The sequence below is a fragment of the Phyllostomus hastatus genome, unplaced genomic scaffold (genome assembly GCF_019186645.2).
Source record: "Phyllostomus hastatus isolate PE091 unplaced genomic scaffold, TTU_PhHast_1.1 phas_contig_17, whole genome shotgun sequence".
Taxonomy (NCBI): domain Eukaryota; kingdom Metazoa; phylum Chordata; class Mammalia; order Chiroptera; family Phyllostomidae; genus Phyllostomus; species Phyllostomus hastatus.
Genome location: NW_025333664.1, coordinates 3294933 through 3320103, shown reverse-complemented (window position 1 = coordinate 3320103; position 25171 = coordinate 3294933). Strand labels below are relative to the sequence as shown.

The 25171-nt window shown below is 63.4% G+C and overlaps 1 protein-coding gene and 1 long non-coding RNA gene across 4 annotated transcripts; both read left to right on the top strand.

Annotated features, from left to right (window-relative positions):
* Window positions 1–336: 336 nt before the first annotated feature.
* Window positions 337–5746, top strand: PCK1 (phosphoenolpyruvate carboxykinase 1). The gene is made up of 10 exons (XM_045833174.1): window positions 337–484; window positions 684–948; window positions 1445–1626; window positions 2041–2244; window positions 2560–2747; window positions 3100–3262; window positions 3679–3903; window positions 3993–4124; window positions 4364–4459; window positions 4676–5746. The coding sequence occupies exons 2-10, from the start codon at window positions 725–727 to the stop codon at window positions 5128–5130; spliced, it is 1869 nt and encodes a 622-aa protein (XP_045689130.1). The 5' UTR covers window positions 337–484; window positions 684–724; the 3' UTR covers window positions 5131–5746.
* A 6765-nt stretch (window positions 5747–12511) lies between these two features.
* On the top strand, window positions 12512–23526 carry LOC123815257. Of its 3 annotated transcripts, XR_006785049.1 has the most exons (5): window positions 12512–12754; window positions 20819–20954; window positions 22024–22086; window positions 22219–22283; window positions 22869–23526. It is a non-coding gene; the product is annotated as an uncharacterized LOC123815257 (long non-coding RNA). The 3 variants fall into 3 exon arrangements; XR_006785050.1 differs by lacking the exon at window positions 20819–20954; XR_006785048.1 differs by having other exon boundaries at window positions 20819–22086.
* The last annotated feature ends 1645 nt before the right edge of the window (window positions 23527–25171 follow it).

Genomic DNA, 25171 nt, shown 5'->3' with positions numbered 1-25171 from the left:
GCCCGCCAGCTGCCATCAGCACGCACCGTGCTGGCAGCGGTGCCCTGGGCACATGCGAAACCCAGGAGCCGCTCCCGCCTGTCAATGGCAGAGCCCCGGGTTTTTGCATCAGCAGGGAACTGGGGCAAAGGTTAGTCCATCAGAAGTTGTGCAAGGACTTGCTGTGGCCGGTCGAGGGGTCAGAGGCCTCCAGAGCTTGTTCACAGCCAGCTGTTCAATGATTATCTCCTGGGGTCTATTGTGGGGAGCCGGGCCAAAGCGCACCGACCCTGGCCGCGATCCAGAAGCCTGCCCCTGACGTCAGAGACGAGCCTCCCGGGTGGGGCCGGGGGCGGATCCTTCTTGCCCAGGGCCCATAAAGCCAGGCGGTTCTGCCACCAGACACCAGAGGCGGCCTTCCCACCGAGAAAGCGCGCCGACTGGCGGGAGGAACCCCGAAAGCGAGCCTTGGCTCTCTGATCGAGGTCGCCCAGAGAGAAGGAAGGTAGGTAGAGCTTCTGCATTTACACTGCTAAAAATCCCAGAGATAACACACACCCCGCGTCCTTTTTTCCTTCCAGCTATGACCTTTTTCCTTTCCAGCTACCACCGTCGGCAGGTGTGAGGCCCCAGCAAAGCGCGTGGCGCTGGTTGGAGGCGTGGGTTCTTGGTGAGGTTCAGGAAGCCTGTACTTTCTATTTCAGGGAACCTTGGTGCCCGGGACGCTCAGCCCATCTCTGCAGAAATGCCTCCTCAGATCCAAAACGGCCTCAACTTCTCAGCCAAGGTGGTCCAGGGCACCCTGGACAGCCTGCCCCAGGCGGTGCGGGAGTTCGTGGAGAGCAGCGCCCAGCTGTGCCAGCCGGAGCACATCCACATCTGCGATGGCTCCGCGGAGGAGAATCGCCGGCTGCTGCACCAGATGGAGGAGGCCGGGACCATCCGGAGGCTGCGGAAGTACGACAACTGGTGAGTGCCGCCTGCAGCCCCGCCCCCCGCCCCGCCCCCGCCGGTGGGGGATTGGTGGAAAGGGAGGGATGCAGATCTCTGGGGAGGAGGGGCTGTAGGCCCCGGGGAAACTGTATAATGGCCAGAACCGTATAGACGTCTATTTAACCACATTCGCCGAGCCCACGTCTTCGACGAGACAGCGTACACAAACAGACGCTTTGTGCAAACTAGATCCCGGATAACCATGGAAGTCAGAACGTCCCTGTCCTCCCAGACTAGCTCCCAGTCTAGTAAATGTTTTCCGGGCCACGTCTCAGCTGGCGTGGCCCCCCTCGTTGGCGGAACTTCATCAGTGTGCTCGGCCTCCGCTAGGTGTGGGAGGGGCTTGACAATGAGCAAACAGGTGCCTTCCTGAATGACACTCGGCTGACGGGACCCAGCACACAGGTGCCTTCAAAACAGCTGCACTTCCCTCTCCAATCCCACGCTATGTGTCTGCTTTTGATGCTTGCAGCTGGTTGGCTCTCACGGACCCCAGGGACGTGGCCAGAATTGAAAGCAAGACGGTCATCATCACCCCGGAACAAAGAGACACAGTGCCCATCCCCCAAAGCGGCCCCAGCCAGCTGGGTCGCTGGATGTCCGAGGAGGACTTTGAGAAAGCATTCAACGCCCGATTCCCAGGGTGCATGAAAGGTAAATAAGATGTTTATTTGATTGGGCAACGTATCTGCAAGCCTTTTCCTGTTATGTTTGTCCTCGTGGTACTTGTAACAATTGGGGAAACGCAGGCCCCCCTAGGGCTTTAGGTTCCGTACGTGAAATTGGCAACATACTGAAAATGTGCAACGTCCTGAAAATGCACACCGCAGTTTTAGATTTACACACTGCCTCCTAGGAACATGAACACTATTTCCATGCACGGTGGAAGGCGAATCACACACTTATAAACACGCTTCTGTTTGGGCACTCTGTCGGCTGTCCCATGGACTCACGTAACCCGGGGGGCCGGCGGCAAGCAGGGCACGAAGTCCCCCGTAGAAAACGGTGCTGGTTGCTGTGAGTCCAGGGTCCTTTCTCACCTGTCCCCCGCCCCCGACTGCCCCCCAGGTCGCACCATGTATGTCATCCCGTTCAGCATGGGGCCCCTGGGCTCGCCCCTGTCGAAGATCGGCATCGAGTTGTCGGACTCCCCCTACGTGGTGGCCAGCATGCGCATCATGACGAGAATGGGGACGCCCGTCCTGGAAGCGCTGGGCGACGGGGAGTTCATCAAGTGCCTCCACTCCGTGGGGTGCCCTTTGCCTTTAAAGAGTAAGCGCGCTGTTTCAACATCCAGAGCTAGAATTTTTTTAGAGAGGGAAGGGAGGGAGAAAGAGAGAGAGAGAAACATCAATGTGCGGTTGCTGGGGGCCGTGGCCTGCAACTCAGGCATGTGCCCTGACTGGGAATCAAACCTGTGATGCTTTGGTTTGCAGCCCCAGCTCAATCCACTGAGCTACGCCAGCCAGGGCCAGAGCTAGAATTTTTAAAAGCGAGCTCAGCCTCCACCCCCGGCGGGCCTGTGTCCCCCTGGGGACCTCCGGCAGTGTGGGGCTGCGCTGACGTGACCGGTGTCTCCCTCGGCAGGGCCTCTGGTTAACAACTGGCCGTGTAACCCAGAGCTGACGCTCATCGCCCACCTGCCCGACCGCCGGGAGATCATCTCCTTCGGGAGCGGGTACGGCGGGAACTCGCTTCTCGGGAAGAAGTGCTTCGCCCTCAGGATTGCCAGCCGGCTGGCCAAGGAGGAGGGGTGGCTGGCCGAGCACATGCTGGTGAGATGCGGGGGACTCTGAGCATGCAGGGGTGGGGGCAGGACGGCGGGGGGGGGGGGCTGAGCAAGGCCTGGGGCATCCCCGAGCCCGTCAGCCAAGAGGACAGGGAACTGGAAACTCCACCCATAATTATGAACACACTCACGGGTGCCTCTTTAGAAGGACTTCAAACACAACCACACTGAGACAGAGCCTTTGGGTGTCATCCAGAATATCTGGGTGGATACCTGAAGACGTAGATGTCGGGGACCCAGGCTTTGGGGGCTTCTAGGCGCAGTCTGAGGCTGAAGTAGGGGCCACCGAGTGGGAAGGAAAGGCGGGAGGAGCTCACGGAGGACTCTGGTCTCTGCAGATCCTGGGCATAACCAACCCCGAGGGCCAGAAGAAGTACTTCGCCGCCGCCTTCCCCAGCGCCTGCGGGAAGACCAACCTGGCCATGATGAACCCCAGCCTGCCGGGCTGGAAGATAGAGTGTGTGGGCGACGACATCGCCTGGATGAAGTTCGACCAGCAAGGTGACTCTCGAGGCCCCTCGGTGGCCGACAGTAACTGGATCTCGGGGAACTTTCGGCTTTTTTCAAACGTGCCGAGTTCCCCTAAGTTCACACAGTTGGGATTTTGAATTTCGTTATTTCAGGGCTTGCGAAGTCTTAGAACTATGTATTTTACATAAGCATTCTTCCATTTAATATCAAATCTGGATTGAAACGGGCCTCTCGGTGGCTGTTGGTTTATCTAATACCCAGGTTAAAGTAGCATTGGTGGCAAACTGATGAGGAAGAAAGAGTTGGAAATGTCATTGTTTGGATGAGAAAAGACAGATAGAGTCTAAGGAGGAGGGGAAAAAAAGATTTGAGAATTTGGGACGAAAGTATCAGAGTACTTAACTCCTCCGCACTCACTTCTGCTTCTCGGGTCTAAAACCTTCTAGGCAACTTGAGGGCCATCAACCCAGAAAACGGGTTTTTCGGTGTCGCTCCTGGGACCTCCGTGAAGACGAACCCCAATGCCATCAAGACCATCCAGAAGAACACCATCTTCACCAACGTGGCCCAGACCAGCGACGGGGGCGCTTACTGGGAGGGCATCGACCAGCCGCTGGCGCCCGGCGTCAGGCTCACCTCCTGGAAGAACAAGGAGTGGACCCCTGAGGATGGTGAGCCCTCCGGAGGCCCGCGGCCCCGGCCCCTGGGCGCCCCGTGTTGGGGCCAGGCGCTCAGGGCCTCTCCTCTCTGCCTTTTGTAGGGGAACCCTGCGCTCACCCCAACTCGAGGTTCTGCACCCCCGCCAGCCAGTGCCCCATCATCGACCCAGCCTGGGAGGACCCGGAGGGCGTGCCCATCGAGGCCATCATCTTCGGAGGGCGCCGACCTGCTGGTGAGCCCCCCTTGACCCAGGCCGGGAGGGTCTGTGAAATTGATCCTGATCTGTTTTCCTTCTGGCCGCGTGGCCTCGGGGGTGCGGCTGGCGGCTCCCTGCCCTGGGCCCTGAGAATGCAGGACTCTCGGGGATCAGGGCGATGCCGTTCTGCGGTCTTTCCGCTTTGTGAGCTGGCTTCGCCGACGGAAGGGTCTGAGGGTCAGAGCCTTTAAGGACGCTTCTTCTCTCCTGTTAAGGTGTCCCTCTGGTCTACGAAGCTCTCAACTGGCAGCATGGAGTGTTTGTGGGGGCAGCCATGCGATCCGAGGCCACGGCGGCCGCTGAGCACAAAGGTAAATCCCAGTCGGAGTCTGAGACCACGAGGGACAGTGACGGGCGTGCTCCTGTCTCTGTCTCTGTGTCCCTCTGTCTGTCTGTGTTGGTGTCTCCCCTCTCTCCACCTGTGCAGAGAGAGACAGGAAACCAAGCACGCTCGTGTCCACAATAACCATGTCCACGCTGTCCCCTGAGAATGTCATTCGCCAACAGCGCCCCCTCTCTGTTGACAGGCAAAGTCATCATGCACGACCCCTTCGCCATGCGGCCCTTCTTCGGCTACAACTTCGGCCGGTACCTGGCCCACTGGCTCAGCATGGCCCAGCGCCCCGCGGCCAAGCTGCCCAAGATCTTCCACGTCAACTGGTTCCGGAAGGACAAGGAAGGCAAGTTCCTGTGGCCCGGCTTCGGAGAGAACGCCCGGGTGCTGGAGTGGATGTTCAACCGGGTCAACGGGGAGGGCGGCGCCAAGCTCACGCCCATCGGCTACGTCCCCAAGGAGGACGCCCTGAACCTGAAGGGCCTGGGAGACGTCAACGTGAAGGAGCTCTTCGACATCTCCAAGGAGTTCTGGGAGCAGGAGGTGGAAGATGTCCGGAGGTACCTGGAGGAGCAAGTGAACTCCGACCTGCCCTACGAAATCGAGAGGGAGATCCTGGCCCTGAAGCAGAGGGTCAGCCAGATGTGATCGGGCCCAGAGCTCCGCCGCCCGCCGGATGCTCCCTTTCCAACCAACCCGGGGGGTGGGCTGGGAGCCGGAGAGAGCGGGGTCCCCTGAGCGGGTGCCGTCTGCCACCCCATAGTGACCACCCCGCTGAGCAGATCCGACAGGCACGCTTTAATCTTTCAGACGAGCCCGCAAGGGTACAGGCTAGCAGCGCGCGAGATTGGGGCGGGAATCTTACTTAGCATGTCTCCGAAATTCACGATCCCGTGCACGTTGGTTCAATCTGAAGGGCACTCAGGCATTTCACCATTTTTCACGGTAGTTGTATCAGTTAGCAGCGAGGCACAGAACAAAGAGAACTTGAGCTGTATATATGAGTGTGTGCGTGTGTGTGCATGTGTGTGTGTGCGGAGTGTTTGTGTATTGTGTGTGTGTGTCCATATCTAACACATATTTAATACCTTTGGAAAAATCTCGGGCACAATGACCTACTAGTTGTTGCTGGAAATGTCGCTTTATTATTAATACGTGTGTTTAAATTATTTTTTGTATACCATTGTTTCTTACCTTGGCATGATTTCAATTTTTCCCCTTTATCACTTCTTAGAAAATTACAAAATAAACTTTTATAGAAAGATGGATTTGTTCGCTTGGTTTTTAAAAACTCGACCCACCAAGGAGAGGGGCCTCCTGGAGGAAACACGTCGTGATTCAAACCCCCAGAAAAGAATGGGGGCAGGCCAGGGGTGAAGGGGGGGTGGAGGGAGGAGAAGGGGGTCCGACGAGGATGCCTGACCAGAGGACGCCACCCAGAGGGCACATGGCATCACCTGGTGGCTTTCCTGACTTAACCGCTCATCAGGGCCCAGAGACCTTCACAGGGGGGTCTCGTGTGCCTGGAATGGGGAAGGTCAAAATGTGCTTCTGGACCCAAACCCGGGTCTGGGAATTGGCCTCTGCGAGGATGAGACTGTGGCCAGTGTCACAGGCTTTTGCCCGCACGGTCTCCTGAGCGATGATGCTCTTCTGCCCAGGGGGGAGGGCAGAGAGAGCACTGTCCTTCAGAAGGGGCAGCCGGGGGGGAGGGGTCTCCAAGGCCCCAGCATCAACGGCCCACAGTGGGCTCCCTGGGGGCTGCCCCTGGCATTGCCCTGAGGCCTCACCTGGCCGCTCTGCTCCCGGCAGGGAGCAGGTCTCGGTGCCGGGGGGTCACACACTTGACCTGGAGAAGCGTGACTTGCTCACGTCGCCCCCTTTCCGGGCCCAGGCTCGGGTGCGAGTGGCCTCACTCCTCTCCAGGGTGATCGGACGCCCTGGCGTTCCTCTCACAGACTCGGCCGACCCTCTGAACAGCCTTGCACCCTGCAACGGCTGCACGTGGGCGGGGAAGCCCAGACCACCCCCCTTTTATCGATGGGGAAACGGAGGCCAGGACTGTCCCCAGGGCTGGCAAACAGCGGCCAGAGTTTTCTTGCCCTTGAAGGAGCCAAGAGCAGACCCGCTCTCCTGCTGGAGTCGCATTCTGACGCCGGGACCCCGGGTGGCGGGAGGGGGCGGGGTAGGCACTGAATGCAATGAAGTGCTGTTGCTTTAAATGAGCGGCTTTCACACTGACTCGTTGTGTCTCCGTGCGAGCCTGGGGTGGCGTGCCCTCTGACTCGGAGACTGAACGTCCTCGGGGAACGGAACCGTGGGTAGCCCACTTGAGGCTGAGCAGGGGCGGTGGGTGGGGGGCCCAGGCCACCCGGCTCCTGTTTCTCCACAGTCCGGTGGCTTCGGAGGTGGTTCCGCGGGCCCCCACGAGGGGTGTCCGGGGCGGAGTCTGGGCACCACGGTGAAAACGCACGCCTCGGGCCCAGCGCCCTAGTCTGGCCCTCGGCGGGTTTCATGCCTTTTCCAGGCAACGCTGGTCATTCTGGAATTCCTCAGAACCCTGCCCAGCGTCACCCACTCACCCATCAGCCTCGCATACGAGCATGTCGCGCCAGTCCCTGGAAGCCTGGGGGACAGCCTAGAGGAGGTGTCTTACATAGAATAAGAGTTTCCAAGGGACCAGAAGGACTCAACAGCTGCCATTGATTGGCCCCTGACTCAGTTTCCCGCAGCCGGCCAGCTGAGTGTTCCCTCCAGCTCCCAGTCCTGGCCCCCCGGGCGTGTGCGAGACCCCTCTCAGGACCCTGCTGCATTTCCCCCGGTGCTGGCTGGTTGGTTGGCAGGAGGCTGCCCTGAGGCCCCGGGAGGGGGAGTGGCTCACCGCTGGCAGAACGGAAACCCAGTGTCCTGATTTCTGGTCAGCCCTCCCCGCGCGGCCCCAAATCAACCCCGGGATGACGTCTTTCGTGGGATCCCGATGTCCAGCACAGCAGCTGCCCCTGACCCCCACGGCCTCCTGGAGCCCTGCCGGGGTGAAAGGGCAGACTGGGCCCGCACACGGCGAACACCGAGCCAGGGCAGCAAGCCCGCCCTGCGCTCACCGGGGGTGTCGGGGAGCTTGGCGGGCCGGTGGGCCCCCGCTGGGGTGCGCCTTCTGGGGCTTTAAGACCACAGGGCACGGGCCCTGGAGGCCCCTGACCTGACCCTGCCAGGGGCCCTGAGCCACAACGGTGACCTCTGCTTCCAGGTCGCTGTCTGTCACCAGTGGCAGTAACGAGGCACCAGTGAGGGCATCTGAGGGAAAGGGCCGGCCACGTCTCCCTCCCTCCTGCCCTCTTGCACTCCCGGGGGGCAGGGAGAGCAGTGGTAAACACCGGTGGCCTTGGACACGTCCCAGTGCCGCCTCTGGCCAGCAGCGTCACCTGGAGTGACACTCCAATCTGTGCCATGGGGTGACCGTGTCCCTGCCGGGGTCAGGGGAGGATGAAGTGAAATGTCCCACCGGCGCAGACCCCTCTTCCAGCGGGGCTGAGCGCTCAGCGATTGCACAGACCCCGAGCCTCAGCGCCCCCGGCTGTGCGCTGGGCGCAATAACCGCCCTGTCTCGGGAGGGCCGGAGCAGACACGCAGGGAGGGGAGGCACGTAAGGGACCGCGACCACAGCGGGGCCCGTGGGGACAGCGGTTCCCATTTATTTTTCTCCGGATCTTCAGAAGGGATGTGATGGTGCGACATTTATAGACAGGGGCCCCGCGGCCCCCCACGCAGCTGGCCCACCGGGGACCAGCCCTGGCTCAGGGGCGGGCGTCTGCCTCGCACAGCCGCCCTGGGTGTCACTGCTGATCCCAGGAAGGTCGTGTGTGTTCCCACCACTTTGTCCACACCCGGACATGATGCCCCCCGCCAGGGGCCACGCGGTGCCGGGGGTGCTGGCCGAGGGAAGGGGGCGAGCCCACCCTCCGGGACACAGGGCCCACCCTGCTCAGGCCGATGGTGGGCCCTCCCCAGGGGAGCGCCCGGCAGCTGAGGTCGCCCCCACTGTGCGCAGAGGAGGCCCCGCCCAGAGAGGTCCTGCTGCCGGCCGTGGTTCACCAGCAGCCTGAGCCACGGGGAGCGGGGACAGAGGTCAGGCTGACCCCAAGCCCTGCCTCCTGCCAGGCATCACCTTGCTTCTCTCCGGGGGCAGCTGGTCCCCGAGCTCAGCAGGGTGGGGAGAGGGGGTGGGATGCCGGAGCACCTCTGAGCAGGGAGCCTGGATGGGGCCGGGCAGGCTCGACCGTTTGGGCGGGGACCCTGCCGGCTTTCCAGTTGCGGCCAAACCTCAGAGCCCCCCCTGCTGTGCGCAGGGCTGCGTGCATGAGTGTGTGTGTGTGTGTGTGTGCACGTGCGTGCATGTGGCTGGTCGGGACTGAGAAGGTGTAAGCCCAGCCCGCCCTGGCCCCAGAGGCCAGGGCACAGCCACCCAGAGCAAGGCGGGGAGAGGACCAGCCCCCCACTCCACTCAGGGCTGACATTCAACAGAGGGCGGGGGCTGGAGGGGAGAAGCTGAAATCACCCCCCACCCACCCCGCCGCTGGATGCCCGCTGCCCCTGCCCCCTGCCACCCTGCCTCGTCCACTTTACATCCCAGGTCCTTTCCCGGGACCCCCAGACCTCCCCGCACAGCGGAGGGGCTCTGAACCCAGCCCTGGGTCGTCTCAAAAAAACAGGTCGCTCCTGTCCACCCCACCCCAGTGCCTGATGTTACATCAGCCCCCCCACCCCACCCAGAGCTTTGCCGCACACGCAGAGCTTGGCAGGCAGAGAGCGCGCCTGTGAGTGAAGAAACCCGAGTCAGCGGCCCCGCCCCATGCCCAGGAACCTGGGTCAGTGCCCCCCCCCCGCCCCCCAGGGGAGAGACCGGGCTTGAGAGGGAGGCGAGCTTCAGAGGGAGGAAAAGAGAGCGGCTTCTTGTGCAGTTCTGAAGTTCCGCCTGGAGTTTTCCCGCCCCGGCTCCCACAGGAAGCGGAGCTCCGCGGGGCCTGGGAGAGAGGTTCCGCCCTTGCTCTCCTTCAGGACGGCTCCCGGGCCATCGCCCAGACGACAGGAAGACAGCGGGCGTGTGGGATGGATGCGGCTTAGGGTTAGGGTTAGGGCCGAGCTGCGCCCCCGCGGGGCCGGCGGGGCCCAGAGGTTGCTCTGACGCGGCAGAGCTGGGGCTAGGGGCCGCCGCCCCCGAAGCACCCCGGGGTGCTTCACCTGTTCCACGAAGCCAGGCGGCGGGAGTGGGAGCGCATCTGTCTGTCTGCCTGGCCGACACCTGCCACGTCTCCGCAGGGACGCTCCTTCCCGGGGGCTCGCTGGCCTGCCACCTGCTCGCCCAGTGTGGCCGCCTGGTACTGGGGGCCGGGGGGGTATGAACGCATGCATCAGCCCAGCGTGCCAGCCCCAGTGGTAGAACCTGTCTCCAGGCAAAGCAATTTGCAGCGGAGTACGCTGTAAATATTTGTTCAGACCAGGAAAATGACTTTAATTGCATAATTAAACTCGTTGTCAATTACGCTTCCGGACAAAACGACGGGGAAAAGAAGCTGGGACCGCAGCTGTCCCTCCGAATTTGTTGATTAGAGGCCCTGGCGGTGTGTTTGCAAAGACGACGCGTGGCTCCATCTCCCGTCCCCACAGTGGGGGTTTCGAGACCAGCCAGAGAGGAGGGAGCACGGGGGCCCGGGGGCTTTGGAGAGAGGAGGGACAGGAGAAGTCCCCCAGATCAGAGGACCAGCCACAAAGGGACCCCCAGCCCCTGGGATGACGGAATCCGCCCCGTGCTTCCCGGATGCCGGCTGCACTCCCCAGCTCCGGTGGATAACAGGTAACCGGGGCAAACAATCAGTTCCCCGAGGCAGAACGCAATCAGGGTCGACTGACAGAGATTTGCCTGAGAAGGAAGCACCGCATTCCACCCATTAACGAGTGAAAAGCCAGCCTTCCCTCTAAGGTGACCACACAAACACAGCACTCACCCAGACACGAGAGGCCACGTGTTGGGAAAGCCACAGAGACAGAAGGTAGACGGGAGGCTGCCAGGGGTCAGGGGGTGGTGGCGCCGGGCTGTGACTGCTCACGGGAAGAGGATTTCTTCTGGGGGTGACGAAAATGTTCTAAAACTAGATTGGGGCCGCGGCCGCTCAGCCCTGTGATGACGTGAAAAACCGCCGAGTTGTACCCTGTAAGGGGGTGGATTTACGGCACGGGAGTTACAGCGCCACGAAGTCGTTCTGGAAAAGAATGAATACGGTGAAGACAGGATTGTGTCTGCATGCGTGTTAGAAGCCAGCTGTTTGCCGAAGGCTCTGGGTTGGAAGCCTGCGTCCACCTTGCCCAAGAAGGGATGGCCAGCCCTGGCCGGGGGGCTCGGTTGGTTGGTTGGGGCATCGCTCCCTGTGCCCCCAAAGGTGGCGGGTTCCATCCCCGGCCCATCCGGTCTGGTTGGGGCGCGTATGGCAGGCCACTGATCGGTGCTTCTCTCTCACACTGATGTCCCTCCCTCTCTCCCCTTCCCCTCTCTTTAAAATCAAGGAACATATTTAAAAAAAAAGAGAGAGGGGAGACCAGGGAAGAAGGAGACATTGGGGCAGAGGCAGCCCACTGAGATGCTGTCCCCAAGAGAACCAGGGAGCCTCAGGGGAAAGGGACAGGCTTTCTCCTTGTGGGGTTCAGTGTCAAGGCCAGTGACCATCTGTGGGTGATCCCGGAGCCCCAGAGGACAAACAGGCGGAGCATAGACGCCTGCAACGGCCAGAGGCCAGCAGGTGGCAGCACTGAGACGCCCAGAGCCCCGCATCCCAGGCTGCAGGCAGCTCACTGGCATTGAGTCCCGGGGGCTGATGCCCAAGCCGGTCCCCAGCATGAGGGGAGGACCCCAGGGGCAGGAGGCCAGGACCCCTGCCCCAGCTCTGACAGTGCATCAGGAAACTCACACAGGCCAGAGTAGGGAGGGAGGGTCGGGCTCACGTCACCAGGTGGCGGAGGGCCTGGACCCTGGGGCTCCAGTGTGCAGGGCGCCCACTTAAGTGGCGGAAGCCTGAGGAATGGGTGCTGGGTTGTGAAATGAGTGCCTGCCACAGCAGCTAGACTCCTGGCGTGGCCAGGGGACAGGCCCTTCTTCCCCGAGCCTCAGTTTCCCCAGCTGTACCGGAGAGCCTTGCCTGGCCTCACAGAAGTCCCCCTCACCTCTCACCTGCCCTGAGGTCTGAGCCGTGTGGTTCTTGGCGGTGGGGTGGGGCTTAGAACCGGGACTTAAAGAGGCCCAGCGCAGGCGTGGGGATCGTGATGATTCAGGGAGCCCGGGGCTGACTTCCAGGGCCAGGGGTACGCGCCACCCCCAAAGGTTCACCTGGACCTCCTCAGCATGGCCGCCGCCCCACCCCCTGGGACGCCCCCCATTCTTCATTCCACCGGATGACACATCTGCCCCCCCATTCTCCTAAAGCCAGGATCCCCCAACCCTGGGAAGGGAGGTGCTCAAACTCTCGGGCACGCTGCAGGTCCCCTGCCCCTTGGTCCCTCCTACCCTGCTGCTGGTTTTGTCCTCAGGGGCACGGGGAGCTCCAGCAATGGGGTACCCAGGGGGCAGTGAGCGGCCCCTCACTTCCCCTGGGGAGACAGAGGGGCCTGTTCTGTGGCCCAGGGGCAGCTCTGGGACCACCTGGGGCACAAGGAAGCCAGCCTCTGGAAGACACTGGCTGCCCTTCCAAGGCCAGACCCTGGAGGGTTCAAGGTTACGTTTCAGGGCTGGGTGAAGGCAGCTCCCTCCTGAGCGGTGGTGAAGTTCTCTGCCCCGCCAGGGCCAAGGCTCCTGAATCATGGGAGCAGGCACAGGCTGTCTGGGGCTGCCCAAGCCTGCCCCTGAGACAGACCAGTCTGGCCCAGCTAGGCTCAGCATGGCCCCTGGGGCTGGCATTAACCTCCTGGCCCACCTGCCCCCAGCCCCCAGCCCTGGTTAATAGAACACTCCAGAGCACTCTGCCCTCAGAGGCGAACTCAGGTGTGGCCTTGGTGGGTACGCAGGCTGCACCCGCCAGAGGCCTCTGGGAGGCCGTCGCCACCGTGAGGAGCAGAGACCTGAACGCCAGAGGCCCGGTGACTCACTCGGCGCCGCAGCTGCTTGCTGCCCTGTGAAGCGGAGCTCGGGGCCATTGGCCCACGGGACATGGAATTTGCATTTTGAATTAAGTGGATCATCAGACCCAAGGAAATGAAACATAAGTTGGAGGGAACTGTGGCCGGAGAGGTAGGGACTCAGTCAAGCGAGCCACACTGGCGTCTTCTTTCTATTTTTTTTCCTACGGGCTGCGGGCGCGAGGGGATGGGAGGGCGCCACTGCGCGGCTGCAGCGGGCCTCGGAGACGAGGGGACCGACCGTCCAGGCGCCCTTCCTCTCCTTCTCCTCGGGCGGGAGCCCCGCACCCCTGCGTGGCAGGACTGAGCCCAACCCGCCCGACGTCCTCCATCTTTCCTCCCCGGCAATGGTCATTTGTGGAGGGCTCGTTTCGGGCTGCTGACCCTCAGGGAACGGCTCCGAGGTGAGGCAGAAGTGAGGTCACCGCCCTCCTTGGTCCCTGCACCTGCACTCTCACGGGGTGGGGTCCGACGGAGGAGGTGGAGAGTGTCATTAACAGCGCAAGTTCACGGCGTTGTGTGAGGGACTTCTGTGTGCCTTTCAGGTGTACCCTCGGGGAAACACAGCCCCGTCCCCGCCCCCCACACATGATGAAGCTTTGAAACGCACCCCCCTTTCCTATGGTTTGGGCGAAGGGTGCCCCCTGGGGTTGTGCACGCCACAGCTCCCAGCCACCCAGGGGAGACTCTGCACCCGGAAGCCAGAGGGAGCTCACAGGCTGGGTGCAGGCTCAGGGCACCTCCCTGCGGCCCCTGAGCGTGTCTGTGGTCCACGCCTACCGGAAAGGGACTGTGTCCCCACGGCCCCCTAACCTGGTGCAGAGGACACCTCTGGTCCCCCAGCCTCCCATCCACTCTGTGTGTGTGGGGGGGGTCCTCTATCTGGGGTCTCTCTGGCTTCACCGATGAGATGACTCCCGGGGACAGGTCACCACTCAAGTTGCCCCGGGCTGACTTGAGCCAGCCTCGTGTCTGTCACGTTCTGAGCCCAGATGGGTGAGAGGAGGCCACACCTCCTTGTCGCAGGGGTGTTGGCTCCAGAAGGGAGGCCGGGGCTCCGGGGCCCCTCCAATGTGTGGGTTCCAGTCAACGCACACACATGGGGGGCAGGTGCAGCAGGATGGAGCTTTCCTGCTGCAGAGAGAGAGAGAGGGAGAGAGAGAGAGCGCGCGAGAGAGAGCGAGCACACTCTGGCGTGTGAAAGGGGCGAGGTTCCAGCCGGCCACGCTCCCTCGGGTGGCAGCTCCCCAAGATCAATCCGTCACTTTCCAATGAATAGTCACGGAGCACCCCCCGACTGCCTGGCGCTTCGGGTCGGCCCACGTGCTTAGAGGAGCTGAGCAGGACGGTCCTTCTGATGCCCGGGTCCCACAGGCGCCTGGTCTCTCTCCTCGGGCCACCGGAAAACCTTGAGCCTCTGGTTACGAGGAGCAGTACTTCCTGTGGGTGAGAACCCACACGTCCTCCCCTGTCCCATTCAGAGTTCCGGGGCCGTCAGCCTCCTGGCCCACCCCTGCCCCCGGGCGTTGTCCTTCTGCCTGGGCAGCTGGATGCCTCCCTCCCTTGCTTCCTTCTTTCCTTCTTTCCTTCCTCACCCCCCACCCCCCCTGCCTCCCCTCCTTCCACCCATCGCTCTAGCCCTTTGTCCTTCCATTTGGGCGCCCACCCCTGGCCCCTCCCGCCATCCGTGCCCCCCCCCCCGCCCACACTCTCCATTCTGTAGGCCCGTCTGTCCAAAGGACCGCCATCCCACCGACACTCGGGGGCCCGTCTGCCGTTCCGGGGCGCAGTCAGCTGTCAACTCGACACCCGCCCTCCACGCACCCTTCCCTCCCCTCACCCAGGTCGCGCAGCCCCCACCCCGAGAGCCAGAGCAGGGAGGAGCTCCGCCTGACCTCCCCCCCTACACCCCCCCCCCCGTCCCGTGGGCCTCTGGGACAGCGTGACGGCGACGCCGGCCAGAGCAGAAAGCTGGGTGTCCCCGAGGCGCAGACAGGGAGCTGCGGTGGTTCAGAGGACGGGGGTGGGGGGGTCAGGAAGCGTTTTCAGAGGAAGCGGCATTGGAGCGCGCTCATGAAGTGACATCATCTTCGGAAAGCCAGATCTAAAGGGCAAAGCGAGGAACTCCAGGTGAACAGGAGTAGGGTGGGGCGAGGGTGGAGCGTGTCTGGGGGGGGTGGGGGTGGAGGGCAGGTGATAGACAGACAGTTGGAGGTTCCATGGAAGGGGGTGTGGCTCGGTCAGCAACGAGGGTGTGGACAACGGACGGAGAAGGGAGCCGCCCCCCAACCTTGCTGACACAGTTACGGAAAGTCAGGCCAGATAACTCCGCTGGGACCCATGCTGTGGGCCCAGGGAGACGGGGAGTTGGTGGGTGATGGAAGCACCCAACTCTGCCAAAGAGCAGGCCCTGGAAGTGTATGCCCTCTGTTTTGGGGGTGCAGGCTGGCACGGTCCTCCTCAGCCCAGGGGGAGGGGCCCAGAGCTGACAGTGAGGACAGGCCCAGACCGGCTGGCTGGCCCAGGGTCTCGGAAGAGCTCAGCCAGCAGGCAGGGCAGGGTCGAGTCCAGACAGCAGGCTGGGGTCAGGGGCACGGGACCTGAGGCCGACCACAGCTGACAAACGTCCCCAGCGGTTCCCCAGCGGTCACTGCGGTCCCAGCGGATGGGCCGGGGACAAGATGGCAGAGGAAACCAAACGACGTCCCAGGGTCTCGCAGGGGACAAATCTGCAGCTTTTATGGCGTCAGACGAAAGAACTAGCCTGCTGCTGTGCGTGCTAAAAACTTCGGTGTCGGGAAAGTTCTGAGCTAATGTTCAGGGGAGAAATTCGACGAGAAGTGGCTTTTAAAACCCAGAGCATCTTGTGTTGAGAAACTTGGTTGCCAGGGAAACGCCAGTTCTCCAACCCTCCTTCGCCACCACATTGTCAATTAAACGCCCCCTCCCCCCCCCCCCGCCCAGCGAAGGGTGATGGAGGTAATAGCTGGGCCTGCTGCAGAGAGAGAAGGTGGCCAGGCAGCCGGGGGGGAGGGGTCCCCAACGTTTCAGAGCACGATGCCCCCTCACACCCCGGGAGAGCGGGCCCCTTCCTGCCCGCGGGGGGTCTGCAAACACCTCCCGAGGAGAATGCCAGCCGGCGAGCGGCCGAGCGCCCCTCGCTGCTAAAGGCCGAGCCGGCGATTGCTGCGAGGCAATCTGAAATGTCACGCTGCCCCCCCCACCCCGCCCCCGCCGGAGGTTTGCGAGGAGGCAGAGAGCCTGTGAGTCAGTGGCCGCGCAGCTTGCGAAGGTGCAGTGTCCCGGCCCCCTGCGGCCGCGCTGATGTCCGCGGTGCCCGGCAGGGGCCGAAGCAATTGCTGTCCGCCACCTTCCCAGGAGGGAAGCAATGCAGCGTCCGGCCTGTGGCCTCAGCCACCTCGCCCTCCATCTGTCCGTTCATCCGCAGGGGCATCCGTCCACCCACCCGTGGTCTATGGGCCCATTCATGGGTTCATCTGCCCGTGCACCTCTCCGTCCCACGGCCCACCCCGCTCTCTAGCTGCCTGGCCACACGCGTGTGCCTGTGCGTGCAGGGGTACACGGATGGACAGACGGACGGAGGGGGTCAACGGACAGATGGTGGATGAGTGCACGGTCGCTAGTCGCCTGTCCCTCTGCCTCCATTTCCCCAGCGGGGCACCTGCTCCCGCGCCCGTTCATCCGCCCGCCCACCCCTTCACCCGTCGGCCCACCCAGGTCCCCGCCCTGCACGGAGCCCCCACTACGGAACGCCAGGCGGCAGACATCTCTTGACTTCCTCCTCTCGGTGCTGGGGCTCGGGAGTCAGCTGCGCCCCCTCGCCCTCCACGGACGAGGTGGGGGCGGGGGAGTTCTCGGCGCTCACTGGGGTGGGAGCTGGCATGTCCACCCTTGTCTCCACCCCAGGTGGACACCCCCAGAGGAGGGGGGCCGTGGGCTCGGGGCCATCCATGCACTGGTGTTTCAGCCCGTGGGCACACGGGGAAGCAGCGTGGAGACAGAGGGGGAGGGGGAGTCGCAGCGGGAGGTCTACATCCGGGACTCCAGAGGCCGCGCTGGCGCTGACCTCCTGCCCCTCACCCCGTGCCCCGACATACATTCATTCACACCCCCCCACCCCCCGTGCACTGGGCCCCCGCCCAGGGCAGATACTGCCAGCATGGTCACGGGGCCGGTGCCAAGGTGGAAAGTCCAGGGGCCGGAGCCTGAGCCACAGAGGCTGAGCGCCCGGGAGGCTCCATTCCCAGAAGCCATGGCTTTTCCCCCAGTGAGCTTTGGCCCGCCGCCTCCACCCCTTCCAGGGAATGCCCAGTAGGCAAGCTGGCGCCCCGGCCTTGGCCTCCGCCTCCCCTTTCACCTCCTTCCGCCTCCTTCCAAGGTCCCTTCTCCCCCAGAACTGGGCTGCTGGTTTTGGACTCCTCAACCCCCCGCTCCTGACACACAGGCCATCGGGGAAGGAGAGGGGGTGCTTGCTGAGAGCCCCCCAAGGCCCTGCTCTGTGCGTGGGGCTCTGGGCTCTAGGTACCTCTTCATACGCAGTGCAGCCGATGTCCCGGCTGGGAGTGGGCCCACCGTTCTCATCCTGCAGAGGAGGAGGCTGAGGTTCAGAGTGGCCAGGAGACTCCCCAGGCCGTGCACCTCATTTCCAACGAGGGGTGCCTCCTCTGAACCCTGATACCACGGTGCACACGGAAGGGGCGCAGAGCAAAGCTGGAGCCAGAGGCAGTGGGCCCTGGCGTCAGGCAGCCCCTGCTGCGCCGTGTGACCTTGGGCAAGTCACCTCAGCTCTTGGTGCCTGCCCCCTCCTGCTCTGTACGAGGGGACAGCAGCACGGCCTGCTCTCAGGGGCTGCTCTGCACACGCATGGGCCACAGTGGGCAGCACCCTTTGGGACCTGGGGTGTCCCGGGGCCCTGGAGACCTGGGCGGGCTGGCGGTCAAGAGAGCCCTGCGGGGCTGGGGCTGCAGCGCCACCGGCAGAGGCCCAGGGGCCCACCTGGGCGGCACCCTGGACAGGGTCTGGGCAGGGCACCCTGGAGGCTGGTGGCTCCTGTGTCCCGGGAGAGGCCGCCACCGTGTGGAGGCTGGTGGGAGCTGGGACTTGGAGAGGGGGCACCCCTCGGCGTCCTTGGGGGTGAGTTGCTGTGATCTGAAGGGACCGATGGTCACATGCGGAGTGGCCCGTTGCGGAGCACCAAAGACCCCAACCTCACCCCGTAGCGGGCACGCTGCCCGGTGTCCAGCCGGCATTGAGAAACCGCAGGGAGCTGCCGCCCCTGAGATCCGCCAGGGGCCAGGGGAGGCACTCAAAACAGGCTGTCTCTCTGAGCCCCGTGTACCCTCTGAGCCAGTGGTGACTCTCCCGTCCAGCTCATGGGGTTCAGGGGGGAGTGACTCGCCAGCATCGCTGGATGCTGAGGGGCAGAGCGGGATCTGACCCCCAGGGGGTCGGGGTGCAGCCCCCCGCTGACCGGACGGAGCCCGGCACGGCCTTCTGCAGAGACTGCCCACGACTTCCTGGCTGGCGAAGGGTTGGTCCACCCCAGGGGCCATTTGCTGAGTGTGACCCCTAAGGCAGGCTCTGGGGGGCTGTGGGGGGGCCAGATGTGCGAGGGGGGGCTCCAGACAGTAGATTTTCATCCAGGGGCCCCTGCCCGGGGTGGGCTCTGCCGGCACTCTGGAGCTGCTTCCCCAGCCCGGAGCTGAGCCGCGACATGTGTGCCCTCCTGCGTGACAACCCCACCATCTGCTCCTCCTGATCGGTTGGGTGCCCACCGGGGGCCGGACGCCCCCCCCTCAGTTCCTCCAGCAGGCCCTGGAGGGGAACCTGCTGTCTTCCCTCCTCGCGCACGAGAGCCCGAGGGCCCTGGCCAGGGGCGCTGCTGTCCTCTCCGGCATCCCACGTCCCCGGAGCGGGGTCCCGGGGCTCACCGGCCCCCCACCCTGCCTCCCACCCGGGTCACACACACACGGGTGGCGCTGCGTTCCCTGCAGACGGGGAAACTGAGGCTCAGAGCCGGGAAGGGGGCCGATTTTCTGAGCTCCTCTTCCCCGCTGCAGACAGCCTGAGGGAGTCATCCCAGGTCAGCAGAGCCGCGGCGGCGGCGGCGGCGGCGGCGGCCAGCAGCAGCGCTTTGGCTCCTGGTCGTCACGACGCGCCACGAGGGGAGGGCAGGTGCGGGGGCCGCGGGGCCGCGGGGGCCTCTTTAATTCATGAGTTACTGGCAGAAGCGCAGTCTCCAGGGAAGATTGATGACCGGCTGCAGGTATTGGTGGGTGGATTCATAAAGCTGTCGGCAGCCAGCCGTAAATCAGATGAATATTCAAGATTCTGCCTCGGGAGCCGTTCTCCAGCGCCGGCAACAACAAGATGGATCCGACGCAGGAAGCCGAGCGCGGTGGCCTCAGGAGCCCCTGGCCCCCGGAACCGGGCTCCTCCCGCTCTGGCTTGGGAAACTTGGGCAGCCCCAGAGAGAGAGGAGAGGGGAGGTGGTCGTGGACCCCAAGCCCCCCTGCAGACCCCGTTCTAAAGACACTTTTTATGTAGGCGGAATGGGCGGCTAGGCACACACGGGTCCTCCGTGGAAAGCGGTATGAGTTTGGGCGCCTCTGAGTCACTCCCCAGGTGAAGGTCTAGAACATTCCATCACCACCCTGAGAGGTCCCCGAGCCCTTCTCCAGGGACCCCCACCTCCCCAGCCCCGGCCACCACCAGTCTCGCTGTCACTAAGGGTAGCTGTGCCTTACCTGCGAGAGACCGAGAGGCATGGGTTCATTCTGGGGTTCTGCGGCCCCCACTGGAAGTGTCACCTCCTGTGACCCCCTGCTCTGTTTCCAGTTCTGCCCAATCAGGATGGGGCTGCGGCGAGTGCCCAAGCTGGACTTCCTGGGCGTGTCCCATTCCCACGTGGGGGACTGATGGACCTTGGGGCCGTGGGGGCACTTCCCCAGACCCTCCCGGGGCTGCCACTGCACTCACTCAGGGGACAAGGCAGACCTCTCCTGTGCGTGGCCACAGGCCCCGCGGGACCCCCCGCCCCGGCCGCTGCTGCCGCCCTCGTCTCGGGCTGCAGTCCCACCCGCTGGCTGGGGTCAGGCCTCTCACCCCGGGGCCTTTACATTGGCTGCTGCGGGGCAAGGGGCCGAGACGAGGGAGCTCACTTGGAAATGTCCGTGTTTTCTCCTCCCTCGCCCCTGCGTCCTCTGTAGCCACCCACCTTGGGGCCCCGTGGACCCACGAGCAGGAGGCCTGGGGGATGCCAAGGTTGCAGCATGGCCCCTCGGACCCGCCACCATCCCACCGGCCGGTAGGGGTGGGCCCCACGGGAGGAGCCGAGGCTGCCCTTGGCAGTGGGGAGTTCGCTTGCCCGGGGCAGGTGCTGGCTGTGGTCGCCGAGGGGGGGTCCCATCAGGGGCCTCAGGGGCCTCAGGGGCCGCAGACCAGGACACTGAGGGCGCCGGAACACCCCGGGCCCCTCAGTCTGTGGCTGGGGGCACCCACCTCTCCCCGGGGATCAGGGGGAGCCCTGAGGGGTCGGACATCTCCCTGGTCGGGGGCACTGCGCCGGGCTCCCTGACTCCCCCCTCCTGGGGTCCACACCCTCCCTGCAGGGCCGGGTCCTCCAGGGCGGGGGGCAGATGTTCCCACCCCCATGCCCCACTCCTACAAGGGGCATTCTCTCCTAAATCCTCTGTCCCGAGGGACGGGGACCCTTTAGAAGTCAATACATGAGTGACCGCCTCCCCCCTGGGCCCCCCCATGTGTGTGGGGTCCCCCTCTCTGTCCCAGGACAAGGCTGGACCCCAGGACTCCTCCATGTCCCTGAAGTCAGAGCCCCCGAGGGGAGGAAGCCCCCCAACAACCTCTGTGCACAGGACCTGCACCCCTCTGCACCCCCCTGGGGGGGCTGTGGCCAGTGGACACGTCCCCCCACCTCCCCTGCCTTTGTCCCAGGGCTGCAAGGACCACCAACAGCTGCAGGTCTGGGAGCAGGGGAATCGCCCCGGGTGGTCGCCCCGCCGGACCTGCCAGCCCCCCGGATTTTTTTTTACGAACATTGGTGCACCCACCGAGCCCCCACATCGGCTCCCCAAAAGGCAGGCACCCCGGCCATCCCCTCCCCCTCCCCAGTGGAGTGAAAAGTTTCTCTCCCTAGACTTCCAAAGTCCGAGGAAGAGCCTTAGCAACCCAGGCACGTCAGCGGGCAGACGAGTGCGTCATGGAAAACTTGGAGGCTGGTGGCTGAGCCGCCTCTGCAGCAGAGCTGCGTCCCCACACGCCTGGAAAACAGCGTAATGTATTCCTGTCTGCAGCCCCGAGCGAAAGCTCATTTCGCGTCTTGCGTCTCCATTTCCTGAGGATTAATAAGTGTGGAGGGGGACTTGGGCTTCATGCCGAATATTTATTTAGTCAATATACACATCAATTTAGCAAATTAGAGATTGCAAGCCATTTCTAAGCAATGCTGTAAAAATAATAGCTGTACTTTAAACCTGTAATGGATTTTGGTGTGGGGGTGGCACCTACGTGCCTGGCACTTTATGAGCATAAAGTTTAGTTCTCCTTGAACTTCACCGAATGTCTGAGTCATCGTGGGTGTCTGTGAAGACAGCAGACACCGTGACACTGTCGTCCGGGTGCACGGAAGGGGTCTGGGGCGGGGGTCCTGAGAAGCTTGGAGAGGTTGAAGGGTGGGGGCCCCGGGGCAGGTGGCCCTGCATTTAGACCAGGACCCTGACCCCCGCCCCCGGCTGCACGGGGGTCCAGGGCTCGGCTGGGGCACGCCGCCCTCTGGGGCTGGCGTCTCTGCGGTGGGGGCTGCTCTGGGTGTTTTCGAAGGATGTTTCTAGCAGCATCCCTGGCCTCCACGCGCCGGATGCCGTTAACCCCAGACCCCTCCCCAGGTGTGACAACCAGCAATGCCCCCCGACATGGACATGGGTGCCCTGGTTTGGGGAAGGGACAAAACCTTCCCTCCCTTGAGAACCACAGGTGTGGAGCAAATTCTCAGACCCCCTGAGCCTCAGTTTCCTCGTGGAGACCCTGTTCTGTGAGCAGTCACGCCCTCCCCAGCCACCACCCACTGAGGCGGTGGCCGCAGCTCAGACCTCATTGGTGGGGAAACGGGCTCGGCTCAGCAGGGGACAGGGACTTGATCCGGGGTCCGGGGCTGGCAGAGGCCGAGCTGAGGGGTACAAGCCACGTCCTGGTTCTTGGGAAGATGAGTGGCTTCCTGTCACCCCTCAGGCCTCTGCCCAAGTGTCACCTCCTCAGAAAGGCCCCCCAGTCTGCCTGGTGGGTGGGGGGCAGGGTTAACCCCTCACCCCACAGCTCTTTTCTCCACTGTGGTGCTCTTTCCAGGGCTGTGCCCAACGGACACCTGTGTGCATGTTCTCTTGTTCTCCCCCCCGGAAGGCGGGCCCGGTAGGTAGTCAACCGGGGCTTTCTCCATCTTGTCCCCTGAGTGTCACCAGTGCCTGGCACATAACGAAATGAACTGAAGAATAACAGAGCTTCCCACTGATTCATACCATTCATTCTTTCCATATTCTTCAGCAATGAGGCCTCTGATTTTTAGCCTCTGGGCCCATGGATGTGGACCATGTGCTGGCCGATGAGATGTAAGTGGAAGTCTTGTGTGTGGCATTTACAGGGAGAAAGCAAATTCTTCCTTGCCCCAATCTCTTTTCTGATGTCTGGATTGGGGACATGATGGCTGGAGCACAAGCAGCCACTTTGGGCTATGAGGTAGAAGCTCTGTGTTGAGGATGGAGGGGCAACGAGATAGAAGGCACGTGGACTCTGGTGACTTCTGCTGTTACCCTGGCTTCTCTGTTCTATGCACCACACTGAGGTTAGCCAATGCTCAGGGTGGAGGAAGAAGCTGACACTGTTTGTTCTGTCCAGGCTGTTCCCAGATCAAGTGGTTTCATGGGACCCTTCAGTTAGAAGGAGTTCTCGCCTACAGTGTTGAGGGGAAGTCTTCCGGCTCCCAAGGTGTGGGGGCTACTAGTGGTGCAGGAGGGAGGCGAAGCATTTACGGTCAGGAGGAAGGCACAGGTGAGGGCTGGGGTTTGAACTCAGGAGCCAGAGTTCTTAGATAACATTGCTGTTTCTGTGACCTTTGGCCAAGTACTTTTAGCCATTCATTCATTCACTCACTCATTCACTCATTCATTCAATGAATACCACTCTATGCTTGCTAGAGGCTGAGGACCAGAGGATGACACCACAGCTTCTGGGATCCTCGGGTGAAGCAGACTCCTTGGGAGAGACAGACCGTGCACCAGTCAACGGGGGAAACAGAAGATTTCCGATCGGACACACCTGGCCGGGAGTGAGCGGGAGCAGGCTGGCTGGAGGCGGGGAGAGAGGCAAGCGCTCCCTGAGCAGGGAGTGAGGCCCACAGAGGGGTGGGAAGGGCTCGGGGGCAGAGGGAACAGCCAGTGCGAAGAGGAACGGGAGGACAGCCGGGAGTCTGGGAGGGGAGCAGGAGGGACACAGGTCCGCCCTGATTTGCTCCTGTGGCTGATGTTTTCGCTGCTACTCACGCATCCTTGACATTCTCCCGGTGGTGCCCAGCCACCTCCCGTGACCCCGGGGGCGGGAGGGCTCCCTCCGACCCCCCGAGCTTCTCTTCCCCCTGTGTGCAGGCTGTTTGCACCCCACAGCCCCTGGGGGTGCAGGTCTCAGCCCATGGCCGCCTGGGTGGTGGGGAAACCCCTCAGTACCTGCCCTCTGGCCAGAGTGACCTCGGTCTCTCAGGGCCACAGGTGGTGTGCCCCATGCTGGCCCTCAGAGCTCCAGCTGCCCCCGAGGGCCCCCTACCCAGCCCCCCTCCACCCAGGACTGCCTGGGCCATTCTTACCCGTCCCCGCTCCTGGGAGAGCCCCACCTGAAACAGTGTCAGTTCAGTTGGTCCTCACGAGAACCCTGGGAAGGACGTACTGTCTTTGCTCCCGTTTCACAGAGAAGTTGAGACACGTGGTGAAGGACACAGGGGAGGCGGCGGCAGGGTCAGGACCGGGCCGAAGAGCCTGGGCCCCGGGCCTGCGTTAGCGCCCCGCCCCGAGGCACAGCCGATGTTTGCGTCTGGCCCGGGTTTGAAGGCGGCGTGGGGCTCAGTGTCTGCCCCCGGGGGCCCCTCCGAGAGCCACCGGTGTGCGTGAGTGGCTGGCTTGCAAAGGTTCCCTGTGGCTGTCATGCAGGGGCGGTGGGGGCGGCAGAGTGGGTCTCCGTCCCAGGGGCAGGGGCTCCAGCGGAGAGGTGGGGCCGTGGGGGTGGGAAGAAGGCAGCAGATTCAAGCCTGGGGGTCGAACCCCCAGATTTGGAGATGGATGGGGTGTTGGTGGTGAGGTCCAGGGGAACGAAAGATGACCCCTAGGTTTGGTTGGCGGCTCCAGCCAGCAAGTGGGTATAGGTCTGGAGTGGGGGGGCACCGGGGGGTGAAGCCAGGGGGTGGGCTGGGTCGGGGTCCTCCTGAAGATGAGGGGCTGGCACATGTCTGATAGAGCTGCCGCCTTGCAACTGACCTTTCACCTTCAAAAGCAAGGCACTCCCGGGGCGGGGGGGGGCAGCCACCTCACAGGACAAAGCTGAATTGTGCAACCTTGCAGGGTGGGCGGGGGGTGCACAGGGGAGCGGGGGTCACGGGCTGTGCTGACGGTGGCACTCGGGCTCCGAAGTCCAGCCCCGTGGCCTGTGACGGGCGCAGGGATCCTGGTGTCGGGCAGCTCTGCCCAGAGACGCTGGGTTTCCAGCTCCGTGGTCTGAGACCCCCCTCCCTGCTGTGGGAGGGCCTCGGTCCTGCTGCCCTGGCTGCAGAGCCCCCGGGGCTCAGGGGAAGACGACAGCTGGTCTCCACGGTCACACACAAAGCTTGAACATGATGACTGCCCCTGGGGCTGCTGGGAGGACGTGGTGGAGGGGGGGGTGTGGAGAGGCACCTGCCTGGAGCACAGTGGGCCGCGCCTGCCCCTGCCCCCTGCCCCCTGCCCCCTGCAGGGCCCGCACGCTCAGACAGGGCTGCGTTCTGCTGGGCCTGGCTCTGGGGCCGGAGCTGCAGCTCAGAGCTGCTCTGTCCAGGGAGGGCGTCTGAGCGGAGAAGCCCCCTCCCTGAGTCTCTGGCCCATGGGGCTCCCAGCTTGTGAGCTTGCAGCCCCCCCACCCAGAACTACCTCCAGGTTCAAAACCAGCCAAGGAGCGAGGAAAGCACAGCAATGCCTCCTGGCCCAGGGGCAAAGCGGGCACCCCAGGCCCTGCCCGCCCCACAAGCCGAGGGACTTTGCGGGGTTCTGCGGTTCCTGCAGGTGCTGCGGAGCGTGGGGTGTCGGGGCGGGGCTGGCGGTCCCTGCAGGGTCCCCTGTACTCGCCTGCGCTGCTCAGGCAGGACTGTGCAGACCTTGCTTTTCTTGACCGGAGTGTTGAGCCGGTGTGGGGTTGGGGGGGGGCACAGCCTGGGGGGGCGGACACCGCCCCCAGCTGATCCAAAACCAGCGTTCCAGGAAGA

Bases quoted from the DNA above. Each gene is read 5' to 3' on its own strand.
- PCK1 (XM_045833174.1), top strand. From the start codon at position 725: ATGCCTCCTCAGATCCAAAACGGCCTCAACTTCTCAGCCAAGGTGGTC. The intron at 3,263-3,678 runs GTGACTCTCGAG...AAAACCTTCTAG, and splicing joins GATGAAGTTCGACCAGCAAG to GCAACTTGAGGGCCATCAAC. The intron at 3,904-3,992 runs GTGAGCCCTCCG...TGCCTTTTGTAG, and splicing joins GGAGTGGACCCCTGAGGATG to GGGAACCCTGCGCTCACCCC.